Genomic DNA, 16,892 nt, shown 5'->3' on the forward strand with positions numbered 1-16,892 from the left:
GCTCCCACAGGGTTCCTGCCTGGGTAAGAACACTCCTGTTTACACCCATCAAAAGCCAAATACAGTTTCCTTGTGCCCCAATCAGGCAATGTCTGTGGGATCACCAGCACTGGCATATGCACAAACTCCAGGTGAATATTGACTTTCCAATGACAACACTCTAGTCCAAACACCACCCTCTGCACCAGGCAGACGAGGGGGGCAGGCATGTCTGCGAGCCAGAGAAGGAATGATTTGATTCCCCTGCCCTGCAGCATTCTGTCTGCGAGGAAATTTTCATTTGGTCTCTCTAACTCGAGAACCAATTGTAAATGTCAGCGCTAAACACTCAGATTTAGGTGTTGGGTTGTCTTGTTTGATTATGGCACTAAAAGGTCAGGGCTGACTAATGGAAAGTACAAGCGGTATCAGGAGGGAAACAGTGTTCTGCCGTGGGTGAGCAAACAGCTGGGGACAACCTAATCACTCTTCCTGCTGCATCTCTCTCTTCCCTCCCCAGATCCTTCACTCAAGGCTGTTTTTCAGGTCTTACAACCCAGAAAAGCCACTTCTGGGGGAAATTCCCACTTGTGACGTTGCTGCCGGGGATGCCGACAGTGCTGGGTTTCCCATAGAGGAAATGGAGAGCTCACCTCACTATGGCCTGGCTGGATTTGCTCCCAAAGGAAAAGGGATTGCACCAGAGCCGAGCTGCAGCCACCCCCAGTGCCATCACCCACTTCTCTCTGTGCATGGCTCAGGCTGGCACCAAAGTGGTTTGGATGCCAAAGTCTCTGTTTCTCCATTTCCATCCCCAGTTTGGCCCCCTCTGGCAACCAGCCTCACAAGAGCTCCACACAGAGAGCAGAATAGGAGCTTTTCCCTCTTCCTTTCCCATTTGCCACCCATCTCCCAACATTTGCAACACCTTTAAACTCTCCTTTCCCTAAGTTGTTCCAGTCACAGTGGCCAAATCAAACTCCAGTTGCCTGAGACTGAGCTGAGGAAATTGCTTTTTCCTGAGCCCGTTCCCAGCTCTACAAGCAGAGCTGATTATGTTTATTTTAAAGCTGCTTTCAAAAATATCAGTCCTTCTGCCATAAAAGTGCCCGGCAGAACAAAACCCCAAGAAGCTGTTACTCCTCCCTGGGGAATTGTGTGGTGGTCCCAGGCAGGAGCACTCATTATTCCATACAGATGCCATCCTGCACTGGGATTCAGTTCCTGCTGCCAACCCCAAAATCTTCCCCAGGCAGAGAAATTCAGTGTTGATTCAGAATGTCTGAATGTTTTGGGGAGAGATCTCCAGTGGCCATGGGCTTCTTTTGGGGAGGCAGTTTCTATCTTCTCTTTCTCTGTGGTTTATGTTACAAGGTCCCACATCATCAGGGAAACAGAATCACAGAATCACTTAAGTACAAAATTCCTCTAAGACCACCAAGTCCAATCATTCCCCCAGCACTGCCAAGGCCACCCATGTCCCCAAGTGTCACATCCACACGTCTTTTAAATCCCTCCAGAGGTGGTGATTCCACCAGTGCCCTGGGGCAGCCTGTTGCAATGCCTGACATCCCTTTCCATGAAGGCATTCTTCCTGATGTCCAGCCTGAACCTTCCCTGGTACAGCTTGAGGCTGTTTCCTCCTGTCCTGTGCCTTGTTCCCTGGAGCAGAGTCCAATCCCTCCCCAGCTCCTTCCTCTTGTTAGGGAGTTGAAGAGAGTGAGAAGTTCCCCCCTGAGCCTCCTTTTCTTCAGGCTGAGCCCCCTCAGATCCCTCAGCCACTCTGTGCTCCAGACCCTTATTATAAGATGTAGTTGTCTTATTCACAGGCCCCTCTGCAGAAGCATCACTGGGGAAAAGGCTCCCATTAAGCAGAACATGATGCCAGAAGGATGAAGAGGCTCAGAAACCACCAAAAATTAGACGAGGGAAAAAAAGTCCTCTCACCATCACCAACATCAAATGCAAAGAAACCCAAGAAAATAAATATCCATCTCTAAACTGAGCTATTTCCTTCACATGGAGCAGGATGGAGCCTGAGCTGTGCTGGGAAAGTCAAGGCAGCTTGTGGTCTGTAAGATTAATAGGAAATCTGCTCTGGATTGGGAGCGATTCCCTCTTTTATTGCAATGAACCCCAAAGAGTACTAGCTGTAGGGCAAGAAGAGGAAGGTAAATTGCAGTAATAATGTGTTTCCTTGTGCAGACAAGCTTTTGATCATAGAAAATACACCATCTGTTTCTAAATTACTTGCTGTATTGATTTAACAGTTAGAAATGTGGCAGGGGGATCTCTTTTTTCCCTCTTGCAAAGCTATTTTGCAAGGTCTCCTGGAAATCTGACAGTTACATGCAATAAAAAGTACAGGCTTGTTCATCATAAAAGATTCCTGCTGCCAGGCATGGGGCTGTGCTGGGAGGAACGGGACATCCCTTTCCTCTCCATCACCATGTCCTGCCAAGAGCTGGGCACCCAAATCCTGATGCACCCCATAGGAACTATTTTTTGACAGTATTTTGTGTCCCCACTGCTCCCAGAGCACCACCATCTGCTCACAGCAGCATCCCACAGCCTCCACACAAATTCCCTCCTTCCCCTCGTGGAAAACACCCCGAGGCTCAGCCCAGCCATGGTCCACAAACTGATTTTCTACTTCTCCAAGTGAAACCAGAAGACTGATCTTGGCTCCTGCTGGTTGTGATCTGCAAGGTTTATTTAACCCCAAATAAAACGCATTTTCATGCAGAATCTTTTGGTTCATAAAAGAAGTTATTCTGCCAACCCTCCCTCACAAGCCAAGAAATAAAGTGACTCCAGAGCGAGCAAAACCAAACGCGCTGTCCAATTCCAACAAATAAAAGTGGTTCCCATCATTCCGTACAACATGGAAAAATTTGGCAAATACAGCTGATCTGCAGTTCCCATCTCTTAAGCACTTTGGAGCTGGCTTTGGTCTCCAGCCCTTGGGTTGCCTGTCTGGAAAACAGACACTTGTCCTTGTGCTTCATGACCTGGGGACTCTGCAGGGGGCTCCAAGCCAGGTGGGGAAGAGCTGCCGTGTCAGCATTTTAAAGTGGGTGATATAAATATAAAACACAGATACAAACGGGTTCTTTGTACAGAAAATATCATCTCTCAAGGCACTGGGGTGACGGCCACGTGGCCGCTTGTGGGCTCCCACTGGGCCTCTCCAGCCGCCGAGCAAGGAGGGGAAGAAGGGGCCGGAGAATCCTGGTGCTGCCATCCAAGAGGGTTTCACCCCATCACTGCCCCCAGATGCCCCAGGAGGGGGTTTCTCCAGCCAGATGGTTGTTTTTCCTTGGTGGGAGTGGTGTGATCCCACAGGGGCTCCAGTCTCCTTGGGATGGCTCAGGGCTGGGTTTGGCCAGAAGGGAGGTGCATAGATGGGCAGGGGGCTTGGCTGCTTTGCCCGGGTGCTCCGCTCCCTGGTCACGCCAGCAGCCCCAGCCGGGTCACCTTGGCTGAGAGGAAGGAGTGGATGATGAAGACGATGGTTTTGGGGCAGGAGTGAAGGTCCAACTGCTGCAAGAAAGGAAGAGAGGGACGTTTGCAATGGGGAGGGGTGTTCCCAGAGCAGCCAGCCACCACCCAGAGACCTCCAAGCTCCACCATAGCCTTACTGGGGCCCTGGGAAGAGCTGTGCACCCTGGCTGGGGCAGGAGGACCAGCCATGCCTCACCCACATGACAGGCAGGATGGGTGCTGTGTGCAGGGTGGGTGCTCTGCTCTCCCTCTCCCCCCAGGACTGGTGGGAGCATGCATGGGGTGTGCTGAAGACAAAGTCAACTCACAATCTCTCCCTCTGGGCCACCAAAGTCCAGGTAGAGCATCTTGGTGCCATCATCTGAGGACATCTGCAGCTTCTCAAAGGGCTGCTGGAGCAGGATGGTCCTGCTGAGCCCAGGCTCCGTGGTGGAGATGGTGAAGCCCTTGTCGATGTGGACAGTCAGGGTGCACTCCTGCCCCTTCCACGTGCATGCTGGGGACAGGGAGGGGACAGGAGTTGAGCCGGGGGTCCCATCACACCGCCCGGTCCCCCCGGCCCCCCGCTGACCTGCCGAGACCTCTTGGGCCAGCTCTGCGGCGCCGTGGGTGCCGTCCACCAGCAGCCGCGTCCACAGGGCGAGCTCCCGGGGGCTCTCCAGACTGAAGAGGTGGGTCTGCACGCCCAGCCGGCTGCCAGCGCGCAGCGCGAAGGAGCGCTCGGCCTCGTACAGCGCCGAGCCCTTCGCCGGCCCCGAGTGCACCAGCCTGCGCCAGGGCCATCGCTCAGCACCTCAGCTCAGCACCGCAACGCCCCGGCACAGCCCGAGCCCCGCACACCTGCACTGCAACACCCCGGCACAGCCCCAGCCCCGCACACCTGCACACCAATGCCTCGTCACCGCCACAGTACTGCCCCTCTCCCCTGCACCGCACCTCAGCACTGCCACAGCACCACGCCTCGCAACGCCCCAGCACCTTGCACTGCTCCTCAGCACCGCACAGCTTTGGCATCCCGCACCACACTACAGCACCGCAAAGGCCCAGCACAGCCCTGCATCCCACTCTGGACCTCAGCGCCGCACAGTCCCGGCATCCCGCACCACCCCTCAGCACCGCACAGCCCCGGCACTGCCCTGCATTCCGCACCACACTTCAGCACCGCACAGCCCCGGCACTGCCCTGCATCCCGCACCACACTATAGCACCGCACAGCCCCGCATCCCGCACCACCCCAGTCCCGCGTCCCGCTCCGTGGTGGCTGCGCGGCTGGGCCGCCAGGGGGCGCTGCAGCCCCGCAGATTCGCTCCCGCAGCGCCCGCACCCGAACCCCCGGACTGAGCTCCTCACCGGCCCCGGGACACTGTCACCACGCCTCGACACTGTCACCGCCCCGCACCGACACCCCGCACAAGCCCCCAAGGTTCTGAAACCACAGTTCCCAGCTGACACCATCCCTAGACACTGTGACTATCCCACTGCCCTGCCACCACCCCGGGGCGCCACCATCACCTCGAACGCCTCTGCACCACCACCAGCCCTTGCCGTCAGCGTCGAGCTCTGCCCTGACACCCAGCTCCTGCCACCATCTCTGGTCCCAGCCACCACCACCCTGGGGCTCTGCCACCACCCCGGAGCTCCATCCTGACTCCCAGCCCCAGCCACTGCCCTCAGACATTGCCACCACCCTGTTCCCGCGCAGGGCAGGAGGGCAATGGGCCAGTGGCCCTTACCTGGTGGCGATGAGGGGGTAGCTGTGCGTGGGCTTGCCCAGCGCATCCCGGCTCTGGGGCAGGCTGCCGTACAGCAGCAGCTCCTTCTCCGTCAGGACGGCCAGGAGGTTCCTGGTGCCGGCGCTGGGCAGCTGCAAAGAGACTGCGTCAGGGCCACCAGCAGCGCGGTGGCACGGCGTGCTGTGGGGCCTGGGGGGTACCTGCTCGGTGAGCCAGCCCACGTGCTTGACGTCCCGCCCGGCCGCCGTGCCAGCACCCGCCAGGTGTGCCCGAAGCTCCTCCTTCACCCGCGGCAGCAGCGCAGCCGAGCTGGCCTGGATGGCGCCGAGCCAGGACTGCGCCGTGGCCTCATCCTTTGCCCGCAGGAAAAGGGCGACACGCCCGTCGGCCGAGCACACCTCCAGGTACCTGCGGGGACACGGCCCCGCTGGGTCCCCGCCGGCCCTCGGCTCCCCGGGCACCGCGGTGGCACCGCCACCCCCGGCACCGCGCGCTCACCTGTGCTCCGGGTCGGTGGGGAGGCACTTGCGGGACACGTAGCACATCTTCAGGGGCACGGTGCGGCCCTCCCGGAGCTCCCGCGGGGGCAGCACGGGCGAGGATCGTTTCTGCGGCGCGGCAGGAGACGGGTCCCAGCTGACCGTCGCCCCCGCTGAGGAGTTCTTGAAGTAGGGAGAGATCTCCTTCATGTACTTCACTGGAAGAGAGGCAGCACCCAGCTGAGGGCATGGCATGGGCTGGGGCAGCCTCATCCTGCCCTGCTGAGACCCCTTGTGCCCTCCCTTCGTTGGAGCTGGTGGCCCCTCCATTACCTCCCCAGAGCTGCCACCCATGGGTGCTTGTGGGTCCTCTGCCCTGCACCCCTGTGGGTACAGGGACGGCACTGGTGGATGAGGTCACACCAGAGGGTGACAAGAGAATCACAGAATGGTTTGTGTTGGAAAGGACCTTAAAGATCATCTCATTCCAACCCCTCAGCCACAGGCAGGGACACTTTTCACTAGCCCAGGTTGTTCCAAGCCCCATCCAGCCTGACCTTGAACACTTCCAGGGATGGGGCAGCCACAGCTCCTCTGGGCAACCTGTGCCAGGGTCTGCCCACCCTCACAGGGAAGAATGTCTCCTTGATAACAAACCTAAGCCTGCTCTCTGTCAGTTTAATCTGTGCCAGGGCCTCACTACCCTCACATGACACCTAGGACCCTCCCAGTACCTCTGCCCCACCACCCCAGCACAGAAAGCCCCCTAAGAGGGATAAAAATGGCTTTTCCCCCATTTCTAATTCCCTGTAACCCAGATCAGTTCACAGATCCAAGTCTGATCAGGTCTCTGGGGCAGCACACACAGGGAAGGACGGGGAATGGGAAAGAGTCCCAGGCCAAAATTACACAGTCCAAACTGTGCTGGTACAGCCAGTCCCGCTGCCAACTGAGCAACAGCTCTCAAATACCCTGGCTTGGCCCCAGGAAAAGCCACGGAGTGCGTGCTCAGAGCTCAGCCCTGCCCCATGAGCCTCAAATGAGGGGCAAGAAATCAGCTTTCAGTCCCCAGTGGGCCTGGCTGCAGAGCCAGAGGCCTCAGAGCCACGCTGGGATGGCAGCCGGCTCCTGAGGTTTAAGGGAAGGGGGAGATGAGAGGCACCACAAATTGATGGGGCCCCACAGCTACATCCTGAAAATGATTTTGGCAACACTGGCCAAAAAACTTGGGCTGAGCAGGCAGGGTGCCAGTCCTGGTCCTGCCCTGGGGCAGCGTGGAACCAGCTAGTGGCTCCAGGGAGGGTTTCCCTTTGGAGGTGCCCAGGGAAAACACCACGGGGCAGACACGTGCCTGCTGCCACATCCCCAGGCATTCCTGCCGGTTCCACTCCAGCTCCAGGTCAGCAGTGTGGGTGGCAGGAGGGGGCACATGAGAGTGGCTTTGCAGCCAACACTTGTAAGTGGCTGGATGGGACCAACTCCAGTCACTGCAGGCAAGACTCAGGCTCCAGAAAGCAGCCCTTTTCCCACCTGGAGGGAGTCTGCATGCAGAGCCCTCCACCCCCAGATTTCACCTGCCCACACCACCCATCTTCCACTCATCTTCCCCAGGGAGGTGGTCACAGCACCCAGTCTGACAGCTCAAGAAGCACCCTCAAGACAAAACCCTCAGGCCCATGGTGGCGTTGTTGGGGTGTCCTGTACAGGGTCAGGAGTTTGATTCGATGATCCCTGTGGGTCCTTTGAACCCAGAATAGATTCTGTGACCTTCTCCTTCATTCCTATCCCAGTGAGCTCCCTAAAACTTCCAAATCCTGACACCCAGTAGGAGCTGCAAGGAGGCAGAGCCCCATGGGTGCCCCACAGGACACAGCTATAAAAGGCCACGATGCTGTGCCACGTGGGTCGGGTCATCCCGCGGTGGCCCCGGGGCCAAGGCGGCGGCGCGGGGCCACCAGCCTCGTGCCCTGCACCTCCCGCTATAAATAGCATCACATTCCCGCAGGAATCCGAGCCACGCTGGATGTCACCCGAGTCATTAATCTTGGCAGCAGCGACCTGCCATTCTGCAGTGCCTGGGAACTAATTGGAGTTCAGAAAGATACCATTCAGCTGCTGAAACCCGAGCAGTGTCCCCGCGCCAGCCTCTGGCTCCCTGGGCATGCAGGGGACGTCACCGGCATTCGCTGGGAGATGGTGGGGTCACGTCCCGATGGAGCTGGGCAGGAGGGGAGCAGTGCCCAGCCCAGGATGGGGCACAGAGAATTAGGGAATGGCCAGTGTGTGTGACTCTGGTATGTGGCTTCAAGAAGGATTTAAGGCTGGTTAAGAAGCACCAATGGCTCCCACAGCACGGGGGTCCCTGAGCCAGCACAGGGAGCTGGGATGTGCTGGAAGCTGTGGTGGTCTCTGGAGCCACAATCCCATGGGAGCTGTTGTCTCCTCCAGTGACCCCAGCAGGGGCTTTACAGCGGGTGACTTACACTTCTGCCAGTCCCTTCACTGCAGCTGGTATTGGGTGGCTTAATTAATTACCTCCATCTCGTTAAAGCAAACAACTCAGACCACATTATGCATCACCTCTGCTGCTGATAACTGTAATTTCTAAATTATTTTTTCTTTCTAATTAACACTTTGCAATGATGGAGTTCCTGTCTGCTCCTTGTTAGCCTGCACCCTCCAAAAACCACTGAAGGTAGAAACAGTCTTGCTGCTGTTGACTTAAAGCCACCTCCAACCTCAGTGGCTGCTGGGCTAAGCCACACAGCCCCCAGGGCCATGTGGGCTCTCCACCTCCCACAGGAGACAGCCTGTCCCACTGATCCTCTCCAGGATGGAGGAGAAGGGACAAATAAAGTCTTTAACTGCTCAGGGCTTTGCACTGAGAAACACTTTATTATAGGTTTCTGGGGGACAGTTAAAGCCTCTGGGCTTGTGGCCACCCATGCCAGGATGGTGTATCTGTAGGGGGGTGGCAGAACAGGGGCATTGCCAGAGCATTGCATGGGTCCTGAAACCTGAAGTAAGTTCCATCAGGGACATGGTTTACCAAAGGCCCTATATCAGCCCTGCTCTTCTCTCTGTGTTGCAATAGTTTTTTTCTCAACAAGCCAGAAAGGGTCAGAACCATCAAAATTCATTGGTTTCACTTCTTGGGTACAAGTTCTCCTTCTCCAACAGCCCATCCCTTCTAAGGTTGAAGAAGAATTATAAACCAAACACTCCTGCACCCTCAACCCTGAGCCTGTGTGATGTGTCCCACACACATCCCGTGGCTCACCATGACCAATACCAAGCTCCTGACCCCAGGGACCTTTGCTGAGGGGTCACAAAGTTTCCTCCAGGCTGGAAAACAGTCCCATCCACATGGACACCTCGAGCAGGTTCAAGAGCACCCTTCTGCTGCTTGAGCCATCAGCCTGGTGCTGGCACACTCTGCTCCAGCCCAGAGATCATGGGAGGGATTCAACACAGAGAGGTTCCAGGGTGCACTGCCCATCAAGGGTGGGACAGGCACTGCTGTTTCTCCTGCCAAAAGCTTCCCAGCAGCATCTACACAGCCAAGTGAGCCACCTGTACTGGTGGCCATCACATTAGGAAGCCTTTCAGAGAGGTCCTGGAGATTCAGTGCTGGCCCTATGGAGATGCTAAGCCAGTCTCCAGCTGGTCCTCCTCTGCCTCAGCACTGATGTAAAATTACCATGTTATACTGGGGGCTCAGCAAACACACTGAAATGACCTGTAAACTTCAAGCCAATATTCTAATGTGCTTCCAAAATGCTCACCAGTCCCATCAGCACCCCACCCAGGAACATTCCCTGCCCCTGACTCCAAAAATGAACAAGGCAGCAGCTCCTGGCCCCAGCTGCCTCAGCTCAAGCCCTTCTACTCCAGGAAAGAAAATGCCAAGGGTCACTACAGGGTGAGGTGCCACTGCCATCCCTCCTGCCCCAAGACCCTGTCCCAGCACTCAGTGCCACATCCCATGTCCCAGCTCTTTCCTAAATATTCCCTTGTGCTGCACAGTCAGCAGGACCCAGGGAAATAATGGGACAACCCTCTGTGTTTCCAGAGGAGGAGAAACAACCCCAGAAACATCCCCAGGGAAAGCAAAGCTCCAGGGCAGCAAAGTGTGGAGGAGGCAGGAGGATGTGGACCCTCATCCTCTCTCTACATCATCCCCAGGGCAGGTCCAAAGCATCTGTTGCTGCTTGTGTTCCTTCCCCTGGTTTTGGCAATCAGCCTGGCAGAGCTGGGCACCCCCAACCCCTCTCTCTCCTGGCACCCTTTTGTTTTTCTGAATTTCAAGCTTCCAAGCTATTTCTTGGCCAAGCAAGTCCTGGAGAGCTGCAGCAGCTGGAGCATCCCTGTGGCCAGCAAGCCCTTGGCTGCCTTGGATGTGAGATGCCCAAGGCTGCTACAGCTCCTCCTCCCCACTGCTCCCAGTTCTCCCCCCATGACAATACAGCACAGGGGCCTCACCAGGAAAACCATTCCTGTCATCAAAGCCCTTCCCAGGGCAGCTGGAAGGATGTTTATCAGCCTTTCCCCTGCCATGGAAAATCTCTGGATTCCAAGCAATGAAAATAAGAAAAAGAAACCAAGGGAAAAATAAGGCAAGGGAGAGCAACTCTCCCCAAAATAACAATGTAATATAAATACAGTCAAACTCCTTCTGCAAATATCAAGACAGTACTTTGGCTCATCCGAAAAAAAATCTTGGAAGGACACACCAAAAGGTATCTGCATGTCCTCACGCCTGGGCAGCAATGACAACTCAGGAGCCAGAAGCCAAGCTGAGCAGCCCAGGGTGAGATCTGGCACATGGAGCCACTGCTAATACTCAAAATGCATCAGCTCCCAGCTCTGCCACTCTGGAGAGCCTCACCCCAGCTCGCTGCCCTGTGAGGAGGTGCCAGCTCTCCCAGTTTTGTTACCTGCTGCAATGACACTTGAAAACTATCCAAAACACTCCTAACCCCAGGAATGACTGCTGCCAGGAGGAGCAAGGTAGCAAAAAGATATTGGCTGTGCCAAACTGCTCTGTTTTGGTACTTACAGCACCATAAGAGAAGCTGGAGTCACACTTGGCAGCGTGCAGGGACCAGAAAGTGTCTAAGTGATGTTAAGGTGTTTTTCTCCAAGCTCTAGAGTGAGTCCAAGCTGGAGAAAAGAGCAGGAAATCCCCCTTTTAACAGCATTCAGACACCTCAATGCCACCCTCTGCCCTCCAGTCCTGCCACCCCTTCCCAGGGCAGGACACTTGGCAAAGCAGCTCCTGGAGACCCACCGGGATGGCAGGTACAAGGCAGGGGACACCCTATCCTGAGGCAGGACCACCAAATCCAGAGGGCAGTGACAGCCTGATGGGGACCCTGGCACAGTGCCAGCCCAGCCATCCCCCACAGGACAGGCTGCACTGTGCAAACAAACCCAAAACAGGGAGAGGATGGAGATGTACCATGTTTATAGGTGACATGAGTGACCAGGTGAGCAGCAGAGACCCATTCCCAAGCAACACCACACTGAGGGACCCCAACAGCATCAGCTACAAATTCAGAGCCTCCGGAGTGCCCTGGTGGGAGCCAACCTAACCCCACCCTCCTTCCAAGGGTACCTGCTGTGAGTTTTAATTAATTAAGAAGCCCAGCAGGTCATATCTGAGGTACAGCAAAGGCCCTGCCTGCAGCTGCCTCACAGCAGAGCCCCCAGGGGATGGAGGAGGAGGAGAAGGAGGGGGTCCAGGGAGAGGAATGTTCTCCACAGAAAGGGCAGCTCTTCTCCACCTTCAGCAGGACTTCTCACAAAAAGCAAACCCACACCAAAGTAAAGGGTGAACAGAAAATAATAGAGAGAGGGTGGTCCAAGAACAGCGGCTACAGGGAGGAATTTCGCAGACTCACAAAGAAAGAAGCTCTTGTATTTCTCTTTGGTCAGAAAAAAACAACAAAACCACCCCACCACCAACCCTATCTGCTCCCAGCAGCTGTGCAGAGCAGCACATTCCTCTGGCTGAGCCGTGGTCCTGCTGCTCCCAGGAGAGGAGGAACCCACAGCAGAAAGGGCTGAGCGAAGCTAAAAATTTAAATCTGGAGCTGAGACAAGGTGGGGAAGGCGCAGGAAAGCAGAGGCCACAGTGGTCACTGGCAGCAGAACACGCAGAACTCTTTCTTGGTCCAGGGAAAGCTCAGAGAGCTGCCCCCAAATCAAACCTCCCTTTGGGGTCTGCCCTGGGAAGGGTCTTTGGTGCCGAGACCCCCCTGGTTAACCAGGGCAACCCCAGGGGCTGGTTGGAAGTGAGGGGAGGGGAAAGGTCAAATCTGGGGTGCTCATCCCAGCCTGGACAAGCTGGCAGAGGGTGGGCAAAGATGTGATGTGAAACACAATGGGAAAAGAGTGGGGCCTCTCCCTCAGTTTTCCCATGGTCACAGCCCATCAGCCCTCACCAACAGCTCAAGCAAGATTCAGGGGGCTCCTGCAGTGTCCCAGGGAACCAGCTCCAGGCTCTCCTGGGATGATGATAGCTGCATTCCTGCGATGTTTGTAGCCTCCTTTGTCAGATCTGGGGTGGTTGCAGTTGGGGTTCAGCAGCCAGGGACTCCCTGGATGGGCACCTCCAGCCACAGCACCCCTGAGCTGGTCCTACCTCATCCTCTACCTGCTCCTCCTGCTTGCCCAAAACTCACCCAGCAAACCCAAAGGCAGAGGCTGGGGCAAAGTGTCCCCTTGCCCTACTATTGAAATCCCAGCCAGGGATGTGGGTTCAAATTAAAATCAGGGGAAAAGCAGAAAATGTTTTCTATTGTTCTATGGTCTGCAGACCTCAGGGTGATGCTGTGCAACAGAAGAGTCCAAAACCCTGGAAACCTGTCACACACCTCCCAACACTGCCTGCCTGCAGCAGGGAGACAGAACTGCTGGACATGAGCAGTGGTACACACATGTATGGGAAGATCTCAACAGTTAAGTCCAGCTCTCTGGATGAGCAGATCAATTAGTCTGCCTATGCTGTTTTCCATTTGAAAGAGTATGCAAATGCATATGCAAGTGATATGCCATCCCAGTGCCATCCCAGTACAGGACTCTTGTTACCCTTTGCATCCTTGTCTCTTACCTTCCAAAACCACCTCCTTGCCCGTCTTCTTCAAGGCCTGCACGGCCTCATCGTGCGTGGCCTCGGACAGGTCGGTGCCATTGACAGACAGGATGGCATCCCCCACATACAGCGCCTCGGTCTGATCCGCTGCCAGCCCCTTGAAGATCTTGGAGATCAAGATGGGCATTTTGTTCTCTCGGCCACCTTGAAACAGAAGAGACAGGAAGCGATTGTGGCTGTTGGAGCACACAGAGGAGCAGGTGGGGAGGGGGATGCTGCGGTACCAGATGGCCCCAGTGAGGCTGAGCCCTTCTCCTGGCACTCAGCACACCGTGCCAGGTCAACCCCTGCCCATTCCCTCAGATGCCCACAGGACACCTGCACCAGCCACAGCAGCCAAAGTACCACGAGGCTTTACAGCAGATTAAGGGATTGCTTCAAAACCACTCGGAATGGTCACAGATTAGTCACAGAGCCAACACGTAAACCTGGCCATCTCCCCATCAATTCTGGCAGGAAAGCATGTCTTTATTTGCATTATTAATCATGTGTGCTGAGAGACTATCCTTGCTCCAAGGACTTCATGATCTCAACAGATAAGACAGCTGAATGTTTTTGGGGAGGTCAAAGAGCCAGGGAGAGGTGAACCAACCTGGCTACATGTTCCTTTCAGCACATCAGCCCTATTTTACCTGCTGCTCTCCACTCTCCTGACTAAAAGAATGCTACTCAAACTCCCAGCTGCTTCAGGAGATCAATTTGCAGGTTAACTTTTGAACCCACAGGGAGATCCGAGCTGCCTCCGTGCCAGGGAGCAGGGATGCAGCAGCCACTGCCCACAGCAGCCAGGGATCAGCAGTCCCCGACGTGCCCTGCGCCCCGGGACAGCCTGTCCCGAGGAGCCTCCAAGAGATGATCTTCACCCCAGAGGGAGAGGTTGAGCCCAGGCTGTTGTCAGTGCCCGCCCCGGGCTGCTCCCAGCCAGTGCCACAGGCATTTCCTAGCTCAGCCGCCTGCCAAGCCCTGCGAGGGCTCCGGTTATCAGCTGTCAGAGGCCCCGGCGGGGGCTGCTCCGTCCTTGCGGCAGCGGCTCCTCGCTCAGCTGCCAGCACGAGAGTCGTGCCAGGGCCCGCACCCCCCGCCAGCTCGGCTCTCGCTCGTCTCCCTGCTGTCCTGCCAGCCCAGCAGCCACGGCACCCAGAGCCTCACCACATGCCATGGCAGGACACCCCACCCGCACCCCGGCTGGTGGTGAAGCACCCCTGGGTGAAACACCCTAAGCACGCGCACAAACAGGGATGTGCCAGCAGCCCGGAGAGCAGGAACGATGTCCTGTCCTACCAGGGCTGCCCCACCACTCACAACAGCTTCCACTGCCCAGTTATGATGGCAACTACTTATTTTCCACATACGTCACTGAAAAAATAAAGTCTTAACTGAACCAAGGGAAGTTTCTCCTTTCCTGGGAGAGCCACAGAGCAAGGAATAACTTGGCAGCCAAGGAGTCATTACCAAGGGGGGTTTATGCTTCTAAAACAAAAGGCTGGCAGGCTGGGGCACCCTGCAGACACGGGCAGCAATGTGATTCCAGGTCCAGCATCCAGACATCCACATTGCAAAACCTCCCGACTTCCAGAGGGAGCCGGAGGCTGCGTTCGTGTCTTCTCCGAGCTGGGAGGAGAAGCCACGTCAGGAGGCGAGAGCTGCCCTGTTGCTGCCCCAGGGCTGCCGAGCCCGCTGCCTGCCCTGCTCGCACACGGAGTTTCAGCCCCTCGCAGCCACGCTCCGTGACAGACCTTTTCCCTGCCTCTTTGCTGCCCTTTTCATCCTCCTCTCGTAGGGTTTCCACCACGCTCGGAGCCGCGTTAAAGCAAAGGCAGGCAGAGAGACAAGACCGCCATCCCTGTCCCAAGAAGTTTCCAGCCTGAAGTTCAGGCGAGTCATCAAGCAGCGGGGCAGCTTGGGAGGGAAAACAGGGATTATAACCGGGAGGTTTCCCGCTGCTCAGCTTCCCGGGAACAGACATCTCCAAGCCGGAGAGCGTTGATTTAACACCCCAGAGCCCAGAGATCTCCAAGGGCTTTACATCGCTCCCTTCGTTTATCTAATAGTTTGAAAGGGTATTTTCCAGCTCAAGGAGACGAGGGGACAAGGACACGCCGGCAGAACCCTCCCTTTGGCTGCAAAAGAGCGGCTCTTGTGTAACTGAGTGCCCTCAGCACCCCACCTGCCTCCTGAGACAGACCCACACCGGTGGGTGGAGGGGGGCAGTGGGACTCCCCCGCAGCTCCCAAACGCTGGCGACCCCCACTCCAGCCGGGCACGGCGAGCAGGGACTGGCCGCTCCCCCTGCACCCCACGCATCGCTCTCTTCGTGGGCTGGGGACGTTCCAGGTCCCGTCAGTGCCACGTGTCCCCTTCCCCATCCCGCGCAGGGGCTGGGGGGTGTGAGGACCCCCAACCCAGCTCCTCTCCGAGCGAGCCGCGGAACGGCGACAGCAACAGGTCGCGGTGCCCGGTGCCTCTGTCCCCGCGCCGCCCCGGGACCACCCCCGGCCCGGCCTCACCTTTGATGCTGATGCCGAGCCCCCCCACGTCCTGCTTGACGACGCGCACGGTGCGCCTGATGTTGGCGAGCGCCTCGGGCGCGGCGGAGCCCGAATCGCCTCCGTTCAGCTGCGCCGCGGGGGCCTCGGGGCCGGCGCCGGGGCCGTCGGCCGGGCTGACCCCCAGCACGTCCTCGGCCAGGGTGAGCAGGACGCGGAGCCACTGCCCGCCGGGGCCGCGCAGCTCCAGCAGCCCCGTGCGCGGGGCGCGCCTGCCCGCCGCCATCTTCGCGCCCGCCGCTCCGCTCCGCGCCCGCACAGCGCCGCGCACACCCCGCTCCTCGCACCGCCCCACTCACACCCCCTCCGCGCACCGCCCCGCACCGCTCCACTCACACCCCGCTCCGCGCACCGCCCCGCACCGCCCCGTTCACACCCCGCTCCGCGCACCGCCCCGCACCAACCCACTCACACCCCGCTCCGCGCACCTCCCCGTTCACACCCCTCCGCGCACCGCCCCGCACAGCGCCGCGCACACCCCGCTCCGCGCACCACCCCGCACCGCCCCGTTCACACCCCGCTCCGCGCACCGCCCCGCACCAACCCACTCACACCCCACTCAGCGCACCGCCCCGCACCGCTCCACTCACACCCCAATCCGCGCACCGCCCCGCACCAACCCACTCACACCCCGCTCCGCGCACCGCCCCACTCACACCCCGCTCCGCGCACCGCCCCGCACCAACCCACTCACACCCCACTCCGCGCACCGCCCCACTCACACCCCTCTCCGCGCACCGCCCCGTTCACACCCCACTCCGCGCATCCCCCACCCCGCGCCCCGCACCGCACCGCTCCGCGCACCGCCCCGCGCACGCCCCGTTCACACCCTTCTCCCCGCACCACCACCCCCCCCCTCGCGCCCCGCACCGCCCCGCTCACACCCCTCTCCGCGCACACCCTGCTCCCCGCACCGCTCAGCTTCGCACCGGACCAGCACGGGGCACTGGGAAGGACCAGGACCCCGGCCCCACCCCGTTCCGTCCTGGGTTGGGGCACCGGGGTGCTCCCCAGTGCTCCCCGCACCAGCCCGGGGTGGGACACGGGGAAGAGGCACAGCTCCCCCGAACTCCCTTCTCCCTGCTCCATCCCTGGACAGGACACCGGGAAGAGGCACAGCTCCTCCGAGCTCCCCTCTCCCTGCTCCATCCCGGGACAGGGCACAGGGAAGAGGCACAGCTCCCCCGAACTCCCCTCTCCCTGCTCCATCCCGGGACAGGGCACCGAGAAGAGCCACAGCTCCTCCGAGCTCCCCTCTCCCTGCTCCATCCCGGGACAGGGCACCGAGAAGAGGCACAGCTCCCCCGAACTCCCCTCTCTATCCCGGGACAGGGCACTGGGAGGACAGTGCTCCCCAATGCCCTACAGTATTCCCTGCCCCATCCGGGATTGGGGGGGCACCAGGAGGGACACAGTTCTCACCAGTGCTCCCCATTTCTGCCTGCAAGGGACATGACTCCCCAGTGCTCCCCCTTCCATCCTGGGATGGGACACT

General features: G+C 58.2%; 1 protein-coding gene across 1 annotated transcript; it reads right to left on the reverse strand.

Moving 5' to 3' along the window:
- Positions 1-2,439: 2,439 nt before the first annotated feature.
- SNTA1 (syntrophin alpha 1) lies at positions 2,440-15,748 on the reverse strand. The gene is made up of 8 exons (XM_071572661.1): positions 15,359-15,748; positions 12,810-12,995; positions 5,715-5,913; positions 5,417-5,624; positions 5,217-5,347; positions 4,055-4,251; positions 3,792-3,979; positions 2,440-3,522 (listed from the first exon to the last, which is right to left on the reverse strand). The coding sequence occupies exons 1-8, from the start codon at positions 15,621-15,623 to the stop codon at positions 3,430-3,432; spliced, it is 1,467 nt and encodes a 488-aa protein (XP_071428762.1). The 5' UTR covers positions 15,624-15,748; the 3' UTR covers positions 2,440-3,429.
- Between the last annotated feature and the right edge of the window lie 1,144 nt (positions 15,749-16,892).

Source organism: Pithys albifrons, chromosome 18 (genome assembly GCF_047495875.1).
Source record: "Pithys albifrons albifrons isolate INPA30051 chromosome 18, PitAlb_v1, whole genome shotgun sequence".
Lineage (NCBI taxonomy): Eukaryota > Metazoa > Chordata > Aves > Passeriformes > Thamnophilidae > Pithys > Pithys albifrons.